The sequence below is a fragment of the Odontesthes bonariensis genome, chromosome 15 (genome assembly GCF_027942865.1).
Source record: "Odontesthes bonariensis isolate fOdoBon6 chromosome 15, fOdoBon6.hap1, whole genome shotgun sequence".
Classification (NCBI taxonomy): Eukaryota; Metazoa; Chordata; class Actinopteri; order Atheriniformes; family Atherinopsidae; genus Odontesthes; species Odontesthes bonariensis.
The window spans coordinates 31,825,044-31,846,021 of NC_134520.1; the positions used below are offsets into that span (position 1 = coordinate 31,825,044).

A 20,978-nucleotide genomic window follows, 5' to 3' on the forward strand; every position below is an offset into this window, starting at 1 on the left:
TGAAAATGGTACACAGACCACATCTAAACCAGCACAGTAGATTTAATCTAGATGTTCCTGATTCCTCCTCCAACACCATCCACTGCAGTGTTTTTTTCCATGTACAGCCAGGGCTGAGTACACCAGTTTCATTTTTAACCATGGACACAAAAAATGAGGACATTTGACAAAAAACACGTCATATCAGAATGACAGAGTCGACCTTTAATATGAGAATGCATTTTTGGAAATTGCCCAATCATGTTTCCTTTCCTCTCTGAAAGCGGTTGCAACATATATGCACCTCCCTAGGAGTCCCAAGCAAAACAGGAAGTGCGCAATGTGCTTTCTTTGGCTATTTTTGCAATAATTGTTATTGCACACTCTGATATAGTTTATTTTTGCCACTGTCAAAAAAAAAAGAGGGAAAAACCACACTAATTCTCTATTTCTTGATTTTGCTGTCACACTTCCCTCTTACTTCTTCCAACCCGTAAACACATTTCAGGATCAGAAACTGTCTTCGTGTTGAGCCCTGATTTAGAATTTACAGCAAGTGTTTCCAAAACAAATCACCTCAGCTGAGCTGTTCCTGTGAGTCTTGTTTTGACCAAAACAAGTGAACTAAAAGTGATTCATAACACTGGAAGTTATTTCTAGGAAACACACTAGAAGGATAACTGGAATCAGTTTAAATACCTTATGCTTAATAGGCTGTAGAGCGCATCAAATTTAGTATTCCAATAATGGTTCTAAAGGTCAAGAGCAGTGAAGGCAGCATCGGGGCGCTGGATATGGACGCTCATAAACCAGAGCAGGTGACAGATAATGGCCTCGATAAAGTGGCTCGGTCTCAGTCAATTATCCCATTCAGGCCTCTCCTCAACTCCACTGATATAACAACCCCTCACAGGGGGCATGACTGGGCCTCATTCTCATCAGTTTGGTAGAGGAAACGTATCAAAGGGTAATTGCATGTGAAACATTCAACGTGTTGGGTTAATCTCAAGTAGAAATATAAAGAAAAAACACTCAGCTCACTTGGGCTGTTAACTGTATTCTGTTTACAGTTGCTTTTTACTGACTGACTACACTTAATACAAGTGTAACCTGGTTCGCATTACTTTTAACAATCAGAAAGTCCTGTCTGTGGACCGATTTAATAATAAGATAATGTCCTATTGAACAGTGCATGTAGTGAATGCAAACGTTTCCTCCATTTATGATTCCGTGGGAAGTTGCGTCAGCACAGCATACACTTTACAATCCCCCTTTAGCCCGGCGATTACACCTCTACCAGTCAATGCATCCTCCCATTTCACACCTTTACATCCCAATCACAATTTCCCCTGAGAAAGAAGTGTGAGGAAGAACAATAAAATGGCTGTCATGGTCACAGGAGAATTTTGGGCAGAGGGGACAGTTTTGTTAGTTCAACACTCAGATGGAATGCTCTAAATTGATGTAAAGCCAGTATCTATCTATATCTATATGATCCAATCTGACCGTCAACTAAATGAACAGATCACAGACGGGAACTTTGAGGAAGAAAGTGATTGTTGATAACATTCAATGGTGTTTTTGTCCTCTTTCTCCTGCAAGACCAGACCAAGAACCCGGTGGCAGAAAAAATTGTACAGCGTCAGTGAGGCATAATGGAATCCAATCTAAAAGTATAGGCGTCATTATCTCGGGGCTATTATATTACGTAATCACATTTACCTCAGAATCATCCAACAAAGACCTTGTCTTTAGAGAAAGAACACACCAGAAATAAAAATGTTCATCCCTTACCAAAACTTCATGATTTGAACAAGTCTTGTGAAAATTATTTGTCTATTCATCCTGTTCACAGGTCAACAATTAGCACTGAAAACAACACCTCAGTGACTGTATCAGGTCATTTTGGGTCATATTAGAATGTGACTAAGTTCACCTTCTGTTGATCTTGGTAATGTGTACAAAATATTGTCTCAATCCTCTCAATAACTACTAAAGGACAACTAATGCGGATTTGCTTGGCATTGCATAATATCCTGCAAGACGTGCTGGACCACAGATTGTGAAAAGCACTCGCTGAGATAATCACGTTGGTCTATTGTTTTTGACTGGACATCAGCCCCACACAGCAGGACTGAAAGTGAGCTGCCAGTTGTCTTGGAAACAGGTGAAATTGATCAGAATAAAAGACATACTAAATCAATACAATTACTTGCTAAGGTGACAGAGTTTAGCATTTGGGGTAAAGGCAAGGCAAGGCATCTTTATTTATATAGTGCATTTCATACCACAGGCAGCTCAATGTGCTTTACATAAAGACAAGGCATTTAAAAGCACAGCATAAAGCAGCAATTTAAAGAGAAAAAAAAAAAAAAAAAAAAAAGCTTTTTAGTCTGTTTCTGAGCTGGCTTTACGTGTCTCAGATCAGTCATTGTTCAAATGGGTGTAACTGCTTTACCTTCCCAAAGAAGTAAAGTCTCTACTGGGCCTTCGTCTACCGGTGATTAATGTTAACAGACCACATGCGGTGGTCTACGAAACGTAGACTCCTAAAGACCTGAAGCTGTGCCCTCCAACCACTTCCTCACCACTGACAGGAATGACAGTGGGTTCAATGTAGCTTTCTGAGCTCCTAGTTATGTTGATTGGTTCAGATTGTACATCAGTTCATAAGACTGTTTTGTTATTGTTTGCTATGAATCCTACAGATTATTTGAAAATGTAACAATGGTGTTGGATGAGTGAATGCGATAAACACAATATAGCCGATCAGGCCAAGGATAAAGCCCTGTGATATGCTGAGGATCACAGCTGAGCATGCGCAGCCACCAACCCCGATCAAAAGAAAAAGGGAGCTCTGCTCATTCTTACAGCTGAAGCACAGCACTCTCACTGAAAATTAGCATGTAGACCTGTGTGTTTTCTCATCAATGCTGATCAGCTGAAACTCATTAATATCTACAAACTACTGAAGAGTCATGTGACCCAGAACCAAATACTGATTTAATACTTTCCCAAATGCACTCCAAAGCCTAATGTTAGTGGATGTTGGGAGAGGGTTTGTGACCACAGTACAAAGTGCTTTGGCTGAGTGATGAACAGATTGGCAGTTATACTACCACTAGAAAAGAAAACATACTCCCTTGTGAATTTTTGCTACAATAAGCTATTGAGACCAGTTCATGGTTGCTCTTTACGTTCACGGACTCCTACTGACTAACACTCTTATCAGAGATGTTTTTTCATGTGTTTGAAAAAACAATATGAAACAATCAAAAAGAAAAACTGTATTCAACCGGTTATCATGATAAGAACCTTTCAGACCCTGGATGTAGAAAATCAAACCGACCAAATGACATGCAAAGAAAGTAAGAAGCTTCCCTTTAGACATATTCATCTTAAATGTTTGGCTCACTATGATTTTTCTACACTTTGCTCCTATAGACTGTCATTTACTGTAGTGTAACCCAGTAATGTAAAATTTCTGTAATTTTTTAATGATCTGATTGTATTTCGGTCATACTGTACGCTAAAGCTATGAGTAAATCTATTATTATTACTTTTTGCACTCTGTCGTCACAGGTTGCATATCAAACCCAAACAGTGGAGTAGACTGTTCCAGCCACGGTTAAATGACCTGTATCGCAGAACTCGCATTGCTTATGCAAAGGGCTACTGCAGTGATTGTTGACAGGCCTGGTCACTAACTCATTCATGTCCGGCCACAATGAGCCGTGATGAGGCTACGTGAGGAACAGCGTGCAGGTTATCAGAAATGCTGTTGCTGGACGGCCCTTATTCACAGCTTTGATCTCATGTGGTGACAGTGCGATGATAGATCCGTCATTGAGATGTGAGTGCTTGCGAGCATACGATATCTGTGTCATTTTTGAGTGCTTGGTGCTGTGCAGAAATTGGTAAGCGTTGCCACATAATCGCCTGCATGCATTTTTGTGTAATTGTATGTCTTTGAGGGATGATTAAGTGCCCTATAGAATGTTTCGTCTCTTTGTCAAGAAGTCTCGCACGCTTCGTTAATGGAAAACACTTTTAAATTGTGATCAATGATGTAACAATCCTCAAGGTTGGACTTTTTTTCTCTTCAAAAGCTTCAATATCATTTTTTGTTGTAAACACCAGCAAGGGCCTTCCACTGATGATTCAGACGATATAAAGGTAGTGAACATGAGGCCTTTTTTTAAGGCAGTAGACACTCCTTTAGATTGACTTCCTGATGGCGATGGGACGACTCTGCAGCTCCTTATTGCCAGCTATCCTTTAAGAGTTGCAACTGACACACCCTCCGCTCTAACAGCAAATGCTACGACGACATCCTACTTTAACGTCTACTTTACTTTGAATAGGATCATAGTTTACAAAAACATACATCACACTAAATTGGAGAATAGAAGAGGTGACTGACACCAGAAAACTTTTTTTTGCCAACTTCTGATTATAATGTCGGTAAATGAAAGAAAAACAACAGTAGAGCAGTTTCTCACGTCTGCTTTTCCAAACAAACCAACTAAAAACTAATCAAAACGCCTCCTTTGCCTTTGACAAATAGCTCATTTTGATAATGACAACTTTTAGGCTTCACCTAAAATCTGTCGTCCGTATTTAACAAAGCTCTACATCACCACAAAATTGGGACCCGTGGGTTGGACGCCTCTCACATTTAATCAGCCTGAATAGTTTGTTTACCACAACTCTCCTCATCAGATAATAAAATTACCACTTTAAGCCAGTTCCAAACTGTAAATTACTCTCTGAACAAAAGCTGGTCCTTTTGCTTTTTTTGTGTGTAATACTTTAATGGATTTATATTTAAAACAAGAAGAAGCATGTTTCCAAAAAAGTGTGTTCAAAATATGAGAAAAAATTTAATGTTTTGGTCTCCTGAGTTCCCAAACACGTACAGTGAACAGAGGTAAACATGGCCCTGTTGTAAAAAAAAATCAAAGTCTTACCAAGTATATTTGTCTCATTTCTAGTCAAAATATCTCATTACATTTAATATAATACCCAACTGCCTAACAAGTACTATTTCAGCCAGATATAGGGACTTCTTTGAAGGCAATACATCTTGAATATCTTGTTAAATGAAAAAGCCTTGAAAACAAATAGTTTTGAGTCGGATTTCATATGAAACAAGCTTTTTTTGACATTTGAAGAGGTTTTTAAGCTAATTTCAAGATCGCTTTTAACTCAAAAGTAACAAATATCACATCTTAATTAATCAGTGTAGTAGAAAATTAGCATTAGAGTTTAATCAATTTACCGGTCATTACGTTCTGTTTCTGTTTACACGTACATTCATCGTATAAAACAAAAGCAGCTTTTCAAAACTGACGAGGTGATTGCAGTATAAGGGCCCTCGAGGGCTGATGCTGTAGCTGTAGAAAACACCCCCCCATCCTCTGTTGGATGTCATTACAACTGTGGTCATGTCAAACAAACACTGACGACTACAATTGAAGGCAGACTGACCACAGACCCCTCCAGAGTCAAACTTTAAGACCGGGAGTCTGGGCAAAGCCTGTAAGTGTTTTAAGTGCCATGTGACCAACAGACCGGCATGTTGTAACCGCAGGCCGCAGCTGTTCTGGGACAGGGTCTGTGCAGTGTGACAGGAAGGAAAAAGGGAATATCTGCTTATCCTGTCAGTCCACATATGGTTTACTGTGCATCCAACATGTTTTTAATACCAGTGATTACCTGGCTGTTTACTTTCCTGAAGGAAAGTAAACAGCTTGTGGTGCAATGTGGCTGTATTGATATTGCTTGCAGCATGATGCAAAACATGGTAATTATCTAGCCCCAATGTACTGTAGGTGGCATGTATTTTCTTTATTCATTTGGATTTTCTCCTGGACTGCCTGCCAGCAAGAAGGCAGAGACAAACATGATGCTTTTAATTAAAAAGAAAAGAAAAACTTGAATTTTCTTCTTCTCTGTCAACGATTGCACTAAAACTTCAGTGTAAGTTAGTGTGCCATAACTATAGGATTGTGCCAGTTAACAATAATCTGTTAGTTATATGTGGATAAAGAACATTCATTTACTTTATAGGACAATTCTTTCATTTTGAGTTTCTGTGCATAAAGCAATGTTTTTTTTTTTAAAAGGAAGTTGAAATTCAAGTATCCTTTTTGTCTGTATGAATGTACGTGACCGTGTTTATGTAAGTGTGTGTCCACTCACAGCCAATTAAATTGTCACACAAAGTCCTCCAGCCTGTCATGAGGTGTGCAATTTGGGGCATTAGGCTGCTGGCATGATGTCGGCTCGCTGTTCGTAATGGAAAAAGCTATTTCAGCATCACATTTAAGGGCAACAGCACTTTACACAACAATGAAGATTTAATGTGTACTTAAACACTAATGTAAAAAAAAAAAAAAAATTTTGACAGGATTACATGGCAAAACAAGAAAAGATATATTTTTTAACCTTTAGAAATGTCCTAAAATTTGTTAGAGATAATAAGCTAATAACAGAAAAATGCCTTATCTTCTAGGGTCCAAATGTATTTTAATTCATGCAGTTAACTAATCCAAGAATCAGTGATTCAGTTTAAAAGAGAAAAGGAGAGATTTTGTGCATGCATACATTACTGAGGGGCTACTTTGTCAATCAGTGACTTCATGTTAGGTTCACTTCCTACAAGCCTGGGGAGGTTGCAGGAAAGGAATCAAACATCCAGTGGGGAAAGCTGCCATTCAGACCCCCTCTTTGACAGAGAATCTGTAACACGCTGGGAAATAATGCTTCATGAATCTACATTACCATGTCAATGTCAACGTTACCATGTAAGGAATGGCTCCTGTCAGAGTTTAACGTATTAAAGGTAGATCCGTCGGGGTCTGACTTCTACATGGCAAACAAACTCACACGCTGATACACTATCGCCTAATGAAATGGACAGCACCTGCACTTTTCTAATCTTGTTTACCACTAAAAGAGCTGTTACACAACACAACACGCCACCTTCACACTCATTCGTGAAGCACATGTGCATGTCAAACACGTATTCAAGCAAGCTGATGTCTGCTACAGAAAAGCCTGAAACATGGAGTATACACAACTTAGTCTAACTGTGAAATGTGTACCAGCTGCTCAGGTCTGCAACACAAAACATTGCAGTTTTACAATGAGGGATCAAAATTGGTAGAATATCTATACTTCCTTGGCTCCAAAATTGTCTTGCCTTCCTATATTGCTGCAGGCCTTACTTTAGTCACAGGATTATGTGAAACTGGCTTTAAACTGTTAAACTCTATAACTCTGAGTGTTCTTTCTCATTCAGTGAATGGGGATCTATGAATTTGCCATTCAGCCCCTGCCCACATTCAAGCCAACTAAGTGCTTGCAGGCTTGGTCAGACTGAGTCCTGGCTGCAGGTAGCCAACACCAGCAAAGCCCCAACCCGCAACCAGTAACTGGTTACTCCTATTTTCTGCATGGGACATGTAGACTTGCCTGAGTTTGGCTTTCCAACCCTGTAGGTGATGCTCTGGAGATGAAAGGCATCCCCAAATCCCCAGCCACTGATTTCTCCTGTATCACTCTAGAAAGAATTGGAAAAAAACATCATATTGAGATTTTAACAAGGCTACAAAACCAGAAGAAATTGAACTTGTTTTATATATTACAGTCACGCACAAAATAAATTAGAGTAGCGCATTTTATGTTAAGCTCAGGAGAAGTTATGGTGATCACAAACAGTACCCAGAGTACGTTCACTGACCTGTGCCATAAGTCCTTGAGGGACGACTGGCTCACCAGAAGATCTCAAAAGAACAGCAATGGGAAATATCGGTGACTTAAAGCTTTCCTCTGTCACTTTAGCTCTTAACATCCCAACATTCTTTAAACTGATACCTCAACTGTCGTGATTTTCTTGGGACATCAAAGTTTATTCCATTTCATGACTTCAGAACTGAATAACTGATCCAAAACATTTAGTTTGTGCTACAAAGTCATCAGCCAACAGGCCAATATGTCCCCAGAAGGCAGGGTTTTGTCATTATGTGACCTGTACTGGTTCAAATGGAAATATTTTTGTTGCCTATGTGTTTTTCTAAGATATCAGGTTTATCCGGCAGAATGCTTTTGTGCATCACAATGAAGGTAAAAGATTCTTTAAAACAGCAAGTAGATGTTTATTTGAAAGAAAAAGCCCCTACTGTGCAATAATAAAAATCATTGCATGTTCTATAAACTGAAAATTCACCTTTATTTTCCCACATCCACTCTGCTGGAGTTCAGTTTTTAAAGAAAAGAAGATGGGTATTGTGAGGCTATCTAACAATAGCTAGCATAGATACTCACAGAATGCTCATGTATCTCATCATTTTGCATGTAATGGCTGAGATGATGGGAAGAAATGTTTCAAAGCTGAAAAGAATTTCACAGGGAATCTACATGGCTTGGTTCAGCAAGTCACGTGCAAGCGGTAACAGTGTAAACTGTGGAAAATTGAATTTATTCTCGCACACGTGCGAAAAACATCTGCAAAAATCATTCTTAATCCCCAAGCTAAAGAGAATGAGGACACCCCCCATAAAAGTTATCCTTTTAATTCTATTTAGATTATTTTTATGACATTGCTGTGACGATGATGTCAAAACAATTTTGTATAATGCCTTCTCCGATTATCCAAAAGCTCTCCATTACCTCATATTCTTTATCACCGAATAGAACACAGTGATGGCATCAACACTGATGCCTCAAACATTCGGCTGGTAGTGAAATAAGACTAAAAGTGGGGTCAGTTTAATGCTCATAGTATTCCTTTAGCTGAGCAAATCCTTTAAAATCATGTTGTATTTGGAAATGTCCAAATATTATGGCATTGACTGGGGTCCAAGCAGATTGGGAGCTGTTGAAATAATACCAGTTCTTGGCCTAAACAGACAGATGGAAACACAGCACATGCATAAAGTGTTGCATTGTCGTGTAATTTAACTGAGGAAATCAAACCCTGAACATTGGCATCACTGGCATTCACTGCACTGCTAAATAAAACATTGCCCCACACCTTCTGCTATGCTGAGCTCATGATATCAAGTGTGCAAAACTGAGGTATTCTTTTGTCTTTTTGAAATTCCCAAATGAGATGTTCAGTGTTTTTAGAAGATTTGTCTCGCTTTTGCATCACGCAAAGACCAGAGTGTGACCAATTGGTAACAATGAAAAAATATATCCAACCTTTAATCATATTTTAAAATTTGTTCAGTCCTTGGATATGATTTAAAAAAGCTGTCATATCTCTGCTTTCAATTGAATATTTGGCTAATTTCAGCAGTGCTGATGCAGAATGTTCAGAGGTGCCTGATAAAGTATGGATCTGATCAGTACGATCACACTGGGCTTCTCAAGCCTTTAATTTACAGGAAACACTCAAATATGCAGGTGCAAAAAGCTAACCATGAGCACTCTGATTGGGCCTTCAAAGTTCACAAATATAAACAGTTGTATTATTATTTTTTATCAGGTAATAGGCATTTAAAACCACTTAAATGAGTTTGACAGTTAGACATTCCATAGATAAAAACAGCATAGAAAAAAAGATACAAAGGGAGCTTGACTTTTAGATTAATCACATGTTATACTGAGGCCATTTCTTTTTTAAGCTTGAAAGCAAAGAAAATCTTGAAATCTGGATTGTCTTCTGTAATGTGTCATTCCAAATTTAGATCATTCGACATCAAATTTGATGGGTTAACTGATTCATGACCCTAAAAAAGAAGTAATTTACAAAAGATAAAAGCTCCCACAATGGTGGGGCCCCTAGAACTGAAGTGCAGTAGAACTGAGTAAAAACTGTAAAAACAGAAATTGTCCAAATGTTTGCTTGAATTCAAGCCAACTTAATTCTTACTTTTTAACATACTCATAAACACATAACAGCATCTGGATCTGGCCTTCTAGTCTGAGTTCATTTCAGGTTAGCAGATCATCCTGAGTGATGCTATCAACAGTCAAGCAGCTGTTAAAGATAATAAACAAGAAAAAAAAAAGAAAAGGTACAAAGTTAACTTTCTTTACAGCAGAGGATCAACATGCAGAATAATTCAAATGAAAGATTTTTAAATCATTTTGACCCTGGGTCAAGACCTTTACAGGAGATTGTGCTAATGCCAAGAAATTGGGCCCATGTGATGTTTGTTCAAGCTGGTAGATAAAGTCTTATGTTCTAAGAATATGTAGCATGTGAAGGATAGCTGAGATGAAAAAACAATGTATTTTAAACCTAATAATGCTTTCAACTCTATGATCTAACCAGGTAACTTTAAACCCAACCTGGAAGGGGAAAAAATGTGTTTTCGTCAATCTCACATCACATGAAGGCTCGTGGTTCATATTGCTGCATGTCTTTCTGGAGATGCTTTAAGCAACTTGTGGTTGCTTAAAGCATCTCCAGAAAGTAACTCTACTCTAATAAAATCCTAATTTTATAAGCGCAGCATCATCCGACAAAATCACCAATAACTAATTTACAGTGAATTTGGCTTTACGTTCATGAGTGTCTTCCTTTAACACAGCTCACAGTGTCACCACATCGGTAACACTTCTATCAAAAACTCCACTTCGCTACGGTCCATGTAAACTGTTAAATGGTCCAGCTTTACAGGAGCCATTATGGGCTGTATTTAAGCTACTGAACAAAGTACCTACGTGATCGTTTCAGTTGGAGGATTTGTTGCAGTTTAAATATAAGCACAATAAAAAGTCAACATGATTATTCCAGGGCCACCTATGCATTCTGTTTTTGAGCTTTAAATTGTGACCACATGTGGGACCATTTCATGAAGTTTCAGGTTTCCAGATCTTATGATTTGGGTTTTACAGGATTGTTGGTGAACAAGAAGAATATGAGATTAGCTGCTGAGAAAAATGAGCTGAAATCTCTACAGTGTTTTTTGTAGGTAATCCATGAATACACTAAATCCTTAGTATTTGGTTTAAACAGTTTTTTAAGGTGCAAAATGTGGTCTGTGAAACCACCAGTAGAATTAAGCCATTTCAGCTCCTTCTGTCAATGCTTTTAACCTCTGGCTGATTGACTCAATCAAGGCTCTGTGGGGACAAATAATCTGCTGCGGGACTCCTTGTCCTTTCTGTCACAGTATACACCCGTTTATGTTTATAACATTCGAACTTGGATTCTTATTGTTCTGCTGAGAAAAACAAACCAACCAGATGCTTCCCTGATGTTATATTAAGTTGATTTGCACACAAAAAACTCTTGGATGCTGGGTTGTTTTTCGGAAAACAGGCCCTCAGCGGAGGCTTACAGTAAAGTGCCAGGCATGTGAGCACTTTGAACACGAAGATAGGCTTTTGGATTGCATCAGAATGTCCATATAAGGAGTCGAGCTTGAGTGATTGAAGACCTCAGATTGGCATGGTTTCATTTCGCAATCAGCAACGCTGTAAACACTGTGGCAGGACTCGTTGTAGTAAATCATATGTGTAAACAGGACAGGATTTGTCTGAAAAACATCCAAACGCATGAATTTTGAGTACAGTATTAGACCTGATACGCATATTTCTTCTCTCTATCTGCAAAGCTTTTTACTTTTAAATTTGATATACAACTATGAAAAGCAAATGCATGATGTCATCAACCGTGAACTGAGAGCTATCCAGATCTCGGGAACACGAGTGAGGTTATTATATGCTCCCCGTCTAAAGAGTGAGACTTGAAACTCAGTTTCTCCGTTACAAGTCTGTGCCAAGAACCCCAGTTGTTCCTCATCTTCTCCCGAGCTCGTATTTTTTCTCCTGCACAGCTAACAGCCCTCTGTTATAAATCATTGTTTAGAAATCCACTGATCAATGAGCGATGTCTCTATTCTGAATGCTTGAAGTGCTGACCTTACACATGGTGACTGATGTCCAGTCAAACAGCATCAGTTTCTCTGAGGCTGTGGTTTTGATGTGTATTTGACAAGTTGTATTTTTCCTGCAATGTCATTCAGTTTACGTTTTTGTCACACCATGAACAGTAACTTTGACTTATCATTTGGTTGTCTGAAACACTGTAGCCATAAATGGAGTCCTCAGCGTTCACTGCAACATTGCCTAAAAGTTGAAAACAACAATTAGAATTCCTCTATGTGTGCATTGTAGTGCACCACCACCTTGTGTTCAACATAAGATGGTGAAGGCCTGGTGCTCATCCATTTAAGATGGCAAATCCTCCACTTAATGAGCACTTCCCAGACAATATTCCTTCTCTGCTGGCTTTTTTGTTTTAGAGTCAACATCATCCTTTACTTCTTAATTTATTTGTAATATAAAAGTGATAACGCTCATCTGTTTCTGTACTCCTCAACTTAGTTCCCTTGTGCTCTTTATTATTTTGAATTTTGCTTTTTTTTTTTAACTCAAGAAACAAATAGCCAAGCAGTTCCTGACAAGATGTTGGGACTTTTTAAGTTTTTGATATAAAAAAAAAAGTACAAACAAATATATATTCTTAAAGCTAAGAAGTGATGGTGAAAAGATGCAGGTGGATTCAGATTAAAATGATGTAAGAATTGTGACTCTTGGTTGCGTTACTTTCAAAGATGACAGCATAAAGGTATTTTTAGGGGCTCTGAGTGGTGTATATGGAGAAAAAGAATGATAACTTTGTTTTTTGGCCATCTAAAAGTGATATGCAATTTTCCTTTATCTGTATATTGTAAGTAATCAGAGTCTATGACAGTACTCGTTATCACAGACTGTTTGACTCAGTGCTGATCAAAGCTCTGCGGGGAGAATAGCAACTGTTGCTGGATTCTTTGTTTTTCCTGTGACCCAACAAAGCTCCTCATAATTGGAAAGAGAAGGGCATTGTTCAAATTAAATGTAGGCTCCAAGCAGACTGAGTAATTTTGAACCATTTGCTGACCTCAGAGACCTTTAAAAAAACTTGGCCATCGGGCAATGTGAACTCTGACCCTTTGTAGCATCAGAAAAAGTGACTTCATCACTGCACCCCTGTGGAGACATGGTCGCCAGCCAGCTTGTCACAGAATGAGGCAACGTCACAAGTAAAAGGTTTTTTTTTTGTCCTCTTCATTTAAGAAACTGGTGCGGGAGAAGACAGAGACATTCACGTGAGTTTTAAAGTGTTGGAGGACATATCGTCTGCTCAGGTGCACCAGAACTGTTTGGATCACAGATGGACAATGGCCCAAAACACCCTGTCAAAGCAGGGAGATGTAGAATATTCTGTGTTGGCCGAGTAAAGCTGATCAAGCTGCATTTAAGTTGCTGAAGGTGAAACTAAACGCAGCACGACATCCATGAGTTACAAACTTCAGGCAGTCTTAACCTGATTATGACTGTCACAGAAGTGTTCAAAAATGAAAAATTCTTTAGTGATCCTGTTTGTTTCAAGTAGGAATGTGCATTTCAACCAGTCAAATAAAGTCGATTAGTCATTAAAGTGATAGTTCGGAGTAGATTCACCCTAGGGTCATTTGAACCGTGATATCCAGCCAAGTAGCCCACCCGTGGAAGGACACGAATGCGGACAAAAACTAAACTATGAAAACAAAACATGACCAAGACTAAACTAAACAAAACAAAGAGCATGGCTTGGCGTGGCGTGGCGTGGCGTGGCGTGGCGTGGCGTGGCGTGGCGTGGCGTGGCATGGAGGATGAATGGTGAAGGTGCAAGGATCTCACAATGACTGTGAGACAACAGGGGGCCTAAATACTGTGGGGACTGATGAGTGAATGAGTGCAGCTGATGAGAACATACAGGTGAAGTGAATGAAATAATGACCTGAACATGGGGACTGAGGAAACAGAAACTGTGGGGAAAACAATAGCAAAAACTAAATACAACACCTGAACTAAGAAAACTAAGGCATGAAATAAACTAAAACATGATAAAAACACAAAACTCAGAACTCATAACATGGGGAAAACCCCATGGACATGACATCTACTTCTGAAACTTCCAAATCGTTCCTCTACTTTGGTTGTGGAAATGTTGAATTTGCACTCGTCTGCACTTTCAGCACACTCATCACGAAGCTCCAACCTCACCATCTTTGAGTAAACAACAAAAACATCAAACACGCCCACTCATTCCGTTTAAATACTTCTAGAATCAAGCTGACGATTGAGAAACATTTCATTTATTAATTCACTCTGAGACATATATGACCGACATATCATGATCCATATCAGCCTTTCAATCAATCTCAAGCACATAGATTTGCATCGAAAGGCAGTCATGACCACATTTTCCTTGTTACGTAAGTGTACCTCCGTTGCGACAGCTTCTGGAAAGACATCGATTTTTATGCGGGTGGTCTTATGGGTTGTTTATTTTGTTGAGGCAAAGGTCAAATGTTTCATTACAGAGCTTGCACTCGCAGCAACACAGTAACAGCTCATTCTCTTAAGGGCTGATGTTGATCTGTGAGGAGACAAACACAAAGTACAGGAATTCCCCGAGGCAACATGTGCCTCCGTTCTTGTCTCCTGTTTATTTCTGCATCCTTTCATTTGAACGGCACGTAATAAAAGCGCCAACGGGATGTCATAGAACGGGATGCTTCAAACAACTCGGCTGCAAAGAGAATTCTACCGAAACTTAAGCAACCATATTAAACTCTACAATATCTAATCCTCCCCGGGCGCTGTGAGCGGCTGCCCAGCGCTGCAGTGCATGCCATCTGTCTCTATGAGTGTGTGACCCTGTGCATGTGCATGTGTCAACGGGTGCCAACCTGGGTGGGTTAAAAGCGGAGGACAAATTTTGTCAAATTTTCAATTTTACAATCATAAAATGGTCATTTCCGTCATCTTAAACTTTTTGATTCTCAAAACTGCTCGACTTCTCCTTTAAGGCTTTATTTAAACTTTAGAATTAGGTCTTGTCCTTGACTAAAGTAAACTCTGTGCCAAGAGTGGATCAAGTGACATCCAACTCATTGATTATTCTTATTGATTCCAAAGAAGAGAGTATGACTGCGGGGCTGATAAACTCCATTGTGCAAGGCTATACAGTCGCTGATTGGCTGGCAGATAGATAAGATACAACATTCCTAGAGAGGAACGTGTGTTTTGGGAAGGGGTCAAGGGTCGTATTTATCTGAGATCGCAGGAGGGGTTAGGGATTTTGTGCCTGAGTATTGATGTGTATGTGTGTCATAGAGAGTGAGTGTGTATACGCAGTAGCAGGATATAAAAGATCTTCATTTCGCCCTCTGGGTAGCTCTCCTACCAGGCTGTGCGTGTGTGTGTGTGTGTGTAACGGTGTGTTAAAGAGTCAAGCCCAGGTCTTTACAATGAAGACATATGTCCTGTTGATACTGGTGCTGGGGTGCATGCACAGTCATGGTGCACCATTGGGGGAATTTGATATGACACCGGGGTCATGCGAAGATCCACACGCAGTGAAAGCTGCTCATCTGGCACTCACCAAGATCAACCAGGATCGGCGGGATGGCTACGTCTTCACCCAGCACCGTCTTTCCAACGTCCACCTGAAAAAACATGTAAGTCAAGCCAACAAGCCCTCCACAATGATGCAGTATTGCTTCCTATGGAAGTCGGACTAGGTCTTTCAGAGTGGAAACCCATTTTCCAGCACAGCGCCATAGCTCTGGACTGCAGTCGACACCTCCAATTATTCTGTTGATCAAACAGAATGAAAAGGAAAAATGGAAGATACAACTTAAGGGTTCGATGTTTGCATGCTTATATTTTCAGTTTGGGGTACAAACCAGACATTTAAACTGTTAAAGCATGTGAAAATAGAAGAAAAAAAACATAGAATCACTCTGATAAAAATGACAGATTAGACAATAAAAGTAATTTTAGATTTAATAATTACAGTCAGTGTACTTAACAACTGTTAATTAAATTTGATGGTATATTGTAAACCAACAAAAAGTTTTCCTGAACCTCAAACCGAAATCTGTTTCTCTGTGACTGAAAATACTAAGTCAAGCTTTGAGCGGTCACAGATTTGATAAACTGAATTCTTCCCGTAGGATTTAGGGGTCTATAAAAGTCTGTTGGAGATCCTTTTACACCATCTAACCAACCATAAATGTTTCATTGTAGTGATTTTGCATCGTTAGTCAAATAACTCCCCAAATCATAAGCAAAATAATGATCCTTCTATAGTAATAGTTCTCAGTGGACTATTTATTTATGAACCACACTGATTGTTGCAGGTTTTGTTTGAACACCCGCTGTAATGTGACATACAAAGATTATAAATAAGGTTTCAGCCTGCCGAATGGTCAGCTAAGGGCAGAGAAAAAAGTAAATGTTAATTTCAGACACCAAGGACTGTCTAATGATGTTTGAGCTGCGATATCTGGAAGCATTCAGAGGATTTGTGGAAGCGTAACTGCTGTCATAAAAGAAGTTGCTACTTGAACCTTTTAGGACTCTGGATGTCGTTGATTCTAAATATTTCTCCATTCATTTATAATGTGTGAACATGCTGGGTGTTCTTTCGGTTTTCATATTTTTATGTGTGTGTGTGTTTGTGTGTGTCCATGTGTCACAGACAGAGACAGGTGTGGTATATTACCTGAGTATTGATGTTGTAGAGACTAACTGCAGTGTTCTCAGCAAGAAGGACTGGAAGATGTGTGAGGCTCGTCCCACCTCAGATTCTCCGGTAAGAACCCCATTTCACAGACTTTCCCATGAGCACATGTGGAAGCTGATGATCATACATTGTTTTTCTGACACTAGTAACTCAAATTTTATCATTTGAAGCAACCAAAACTTTTTTGCATGCGTGTCACTAGACTATAAATAAATCTTGAGATTTAATTTGATAACATTTATTTTTGTATACAGGTAGCACAAATATTGGATGTTCTCCTTATTGTATTTGTTTTTTTAGGTGTATGGTGTATGTAAAGCTGCCATCTACATCGATAAGGTGAATAGAGTGGTGCGTCTCTACAAATACGACTGTGCCATCAGACCAGGTATGACAGAATGCTTGTAATATATATACATATATATATATATATATATATATATATATATATATAGAAGAATTTAAGAATGTTTAACATTAGCTGGGTCACCATTGCCATTTTTAGAAGGTGTGCATAACAAAAGCTGAATGAAAATGTTAGAAAATAAAAATAAAATAAATCCACTGATGTTTTTCCCTGTTTAAAATAAAAACAACACTTTTAAGGGAATGGAAACAACTCAAATCTGATAAAAGATTAAGATTAAGTCATTTACCAGCTGAAACTGTAAATAATCGTGTCTGGTATGATATTCCAAACGTTCCCAAAGATTAAAGTAATTCCTGAAGAAGATTTTTCTAAATTTTAATCTTTTTGATGTCCAGTTGTTGTTTTTACTCTCCTCAAACTTTGTCTCCAGCTATAACAACTTCTTCTTCTACTGTATTACAACCACTAGCAGTGTAACTGTAAATAATCGTGTCTGGTATGATATTCCAAACGTTTCCAAAGATTAAAGTAATTCCTGAAGAAGATTTTTCTAAATTTTACTCTTTTTGATGTCCAGATGTTGTTTTTACTCTCCTCAAACTTTGTCTCCAGCTATAACAACTACTTCTTCTACTGTATTACAACCACTAGCAGTGTAACCTATATCCCCAACTTCTGGTGACATAAGCAGCCAAGTTTATTCGCTTCAATCTCGTCAATGGAAACACACTTCAGATTAGCTTCATTATTAAATGGGATTATGACTGTTGTTGGGTGGTTTTTATGGGCTTTTTGGAAGAAATGTTCCACCTTGGATCTGCAGTATATCAATAAAAGTCTAGAAATCAAGGCTATGTCTGAAACTATCAGGGTTTTATTCATGTCAAACCTAAACCAATCATGTCGCATTGAGGGGTGGGGCTTACTTTTTTTTTTATCTTTGCTGTTACTTCTATGCAAATGTAGTTGATCGAGTGGATTAAATCAGCTGGACTTTTAGTTTGGAACTAAAAAAAAAGTTCAACTTCTAACAACTAAATTTGTAATTAAAGGTTTTTTGCAGTACAACACAACATAATGTGATACGTGCACATTCAAAGCCACCTTTCCTTTTGCTCAGTTCCTTCAGCCAGGATATTCCAAATATGTCCCGACTGTCCCACTGTCATCAGTGCGGACAACAATGAGGTTCAGAAGACTGTGTCTCTTTCACTGGAGAAGTTCAACAAGGAGAGTGGGCTGAACAAGCGTTTTGCTCTGCTCAACGTCAGCCGTGCCAGTGCTGGGGTAAGTTGGAGTCTAAAACACATAGAAATGTTACATACTGTATATTCCTATGCTTCTTGACATCTGGCTAATACAGAACAGAAGATGACGAAATACCATTTAAGTTCTCAATCCACCTAATTTAGGTACAAAATTGGGGATAGATCCAAGAAAGAAGCTCCTGCACAAATTTACACTTCTGTGTGGTTAATTAAAATTTGTACGATGTAATCAACTTTAGAATTTTGCTGATTTGAATAAATACTTGCTTGAGCTTCTTTGTGTGTCGGAGTTTGTGTTCACACATCTCCAGCTCTCCTACCAACTACCTGATCAAATAGTGTTCCACCCATTCTTTTATCAAACATCATATCATATTTTGCCTCTCTCTGTGTGTGTGTCCAGATGGCCATGAGGATGTATTACAATGTGGAGTACACCATCCAGGAGACCACCTGCACCAGGAGCGCAGAGGCAACTGATAAGTGCGACTTCATGTCATGTGAATTCGCTGTGAGTCATCACAAATTGTCCTTTTTGCTATTTTTTTTATTTCCTATTTTTATAAAAGTGACTGGCTTTTAAATACCAGAATTTGCAATCTCTTCTTAAAAGAGATGTGTAATTTCAATCCCCCGTGTTGGTTCGTGCTTTAGTCCACTGATTAATCATCTTCAAGTTCTGATTAGCTCTTGATTAGCATTTTTACTGTTCTAGGTTTTTTTTTTATGAAATTCAGTTCGTTTAACCATCAAACTCCTCCACTTTCTCCTCCCCTAATTGTTTTTTATTTTGTTCTTCCCTCCTCAGCACAAGGGCTTCTGTAAGGCATCCTTCTACTACCTTCCCACTGATGAAGAGAACATCAGTGTAGAGTGTGAGATCTATGAGCCTGAGGTAAAACTCATAATAATAGATCATTTTTATTTTCTTTTTATGACTTTTTATAGAATAAATGAAAAAGAAAAATTACAAACAGAAACGTGTGTTTCTGCATTATGTATGTGCAGTTAAAATAGATTGAATCCTATTATTTAGCAGTATTTTAATGTCCCAGACAACTCCTTTATGTTTGTGTGTGTGTGTGTGTTTCAGGCTGCTGAGAGGGAGAAGAAACTCCACCTGCTGGGCGGGGAGACCGACCACAGCCATGACGACAAACACACAGGGAGCCATGATCACGACAGTGCACATGCTGTAGACCAGTCGCACACACACGACCATGTGCACGACCACACCAAGAGCCACTCTCATCACGACGTTACCCACAAGCATGCCGAAGGCAGCGACCACCACCACACACATGACCATGCTGCAGGCACTACCCACAAGCACGCTCATGACCACTCCCATGACCACGGACATGGCCACGATCATGTGCACGCTCATCACGCTAAGGCACACGACCACAGCGGCGACTCTCCCAACCACCACCACGACTATAAGCATGCAGATGGCGTGCACACCCATGAGCATGATCACGAGCTCGCTCTGGACCATGACCATAAGCACGCTCACCTCCATGAGCACGAGCACCACCACCATCACCACGAACATGAGCACGAGACTGGAGGCCACGACCACCCAGAGGGCATGGTGAGGATCTTTCCCCCCATGGACAAACCCATTCTGACCCTGCTTCCCGCGCCTGTCGACCCTGTTGGTGGAGTCACCTTGCCCCTCAAGCCTGACCCTCAGATTCCAGGAGCGACTGAACCCACCATCCTGGTCTTCCCACAATTTCTTTCAGCCCAGTGTCCCCACATAACAGTGGGAGATACCCTGGTGCAGAAACTCTTCACTGAGGACAACATGTTCAGGGCTGGTTTTCAATCCTGAGGACGCAAACTGGGCTCTGTTACTGAACCATTGACCCAGATTTAAGCCAAGCCAAGAAAACTGGTTGAAATTGATTCATCCGGATTCACCACACTGATTGTAATACAGTTTAACTGCTTTCCCAGGTCATTCTTAGACACACATTTCTTGTCTCTCAACAATTCAATAAAGACAGAGTGCATAAAAACGATTATATTTTCTAACCATTTTCTCTGTTTGTGCCATTTTTTGTTTCTGAATAATAAAATAAAACGACTAAACCAGTCATTTAGGAAAAGCAACCTGTAAAATGCAAATGAAAAAAAGTGAGGCTCATGTTTCTACATTTGTTTTTGTGATAGTATTCTCTGCCACAAAATGATGTCTTACCGAACCACTGCCCTTAAATGACATCTGGCACACTTAAGTGTATAATAAAAGGTCTGGACCCAGGGAACCATTACACCGTGATCTAAGTAGAATCAAATTGAATCTGAAGGTATCTTACAGGTTGTCTGACCAAAAGTCCCACACACATTCAGCATTTCTGTGGCCAAGAACAGTTCGAAAATAACTGACAGTGAGCCACTATGAGTGCGGTTCCTATGGACCAAAGCATGGTCTGACAAGTGTTTGTAATCTTTCTTTACTTCACGGTCCCTATTGTCTGGCAAATGTAGTGGCTGGAACAAGTATTGCTACAAACAAAGGAAAAGAAGCTCAATTAATTTAATCGAGCACTTATCAACGGGGGGGAGAAAAAAAGAGAAACTTATTATAAAAATAAACCTCGAAAACGTTTTTTCCACTGCGACCCTGACCCTGAATGCAAAACGAAACAAAAATATTTCACAGTACTTATTCATGAAAACTAAGTTAGCAACTGAAAGGCAAATGGAAGAAAAGGGAGGCTCGTTTTTGTAATCTCAAGGATAAGGGACTCTCTTTGGGAACAATAAAGTA

The 20,978-nt window shown here is 39.3% G+C and overlaps 1 protein-coding gene across 1 annotated transcript; it reads left to right on the plus strand.

Moving 5' to 3' along the window:
- Positions 1-15,272: 15,272 nt before the first annotated feature.
- fetub (fetuin B) lies at positions 15,273-20,036 on the plus strand. The gene is made up of 7 exons (XM_075484553.1): positions 15,273-15,491; positions 16,517-16,630; positions 16,862-16,949; positions 18,052-18,218; positions 18,603-18,710; positions 19,008-19,094; positions 19,293-20,036. The coding sequence occupies exons 1-7, from the start codon at positions 15,282-15,284 to the stop codon at positions 20,034-20,036; spliced, it is 1,518 nt and encodes a 505-aa protein (XP_075340668.1). The 5' UTR covers positions 15,273-15,281.
- Positions 20,037-20,978: the final 942 nt, after the last annotated feature.

Coding starts and splice junctions, on each gene's coding strand:
- fetub (XM_075484553.1), top strand. CDS start 15,282: ATGAAGACATATGTCCTGTTGATACTGGTGCTGGGGTGCATGCACAGT. Junction 16,950..18,051: donor CGACTGTGCCATCAGACCAG/GTATGACAGAAT, acceptor CCTTTTGCTCAG/TTCCTTCAGCCAGGATATTC. Junction 18,711..19,007: donor TCATGTCATGTGAATTCGCT/GTGAGTCATCAC, acceptor TTCCCTCCTCAG/CACAAGGGCTTCTGTAAGGC.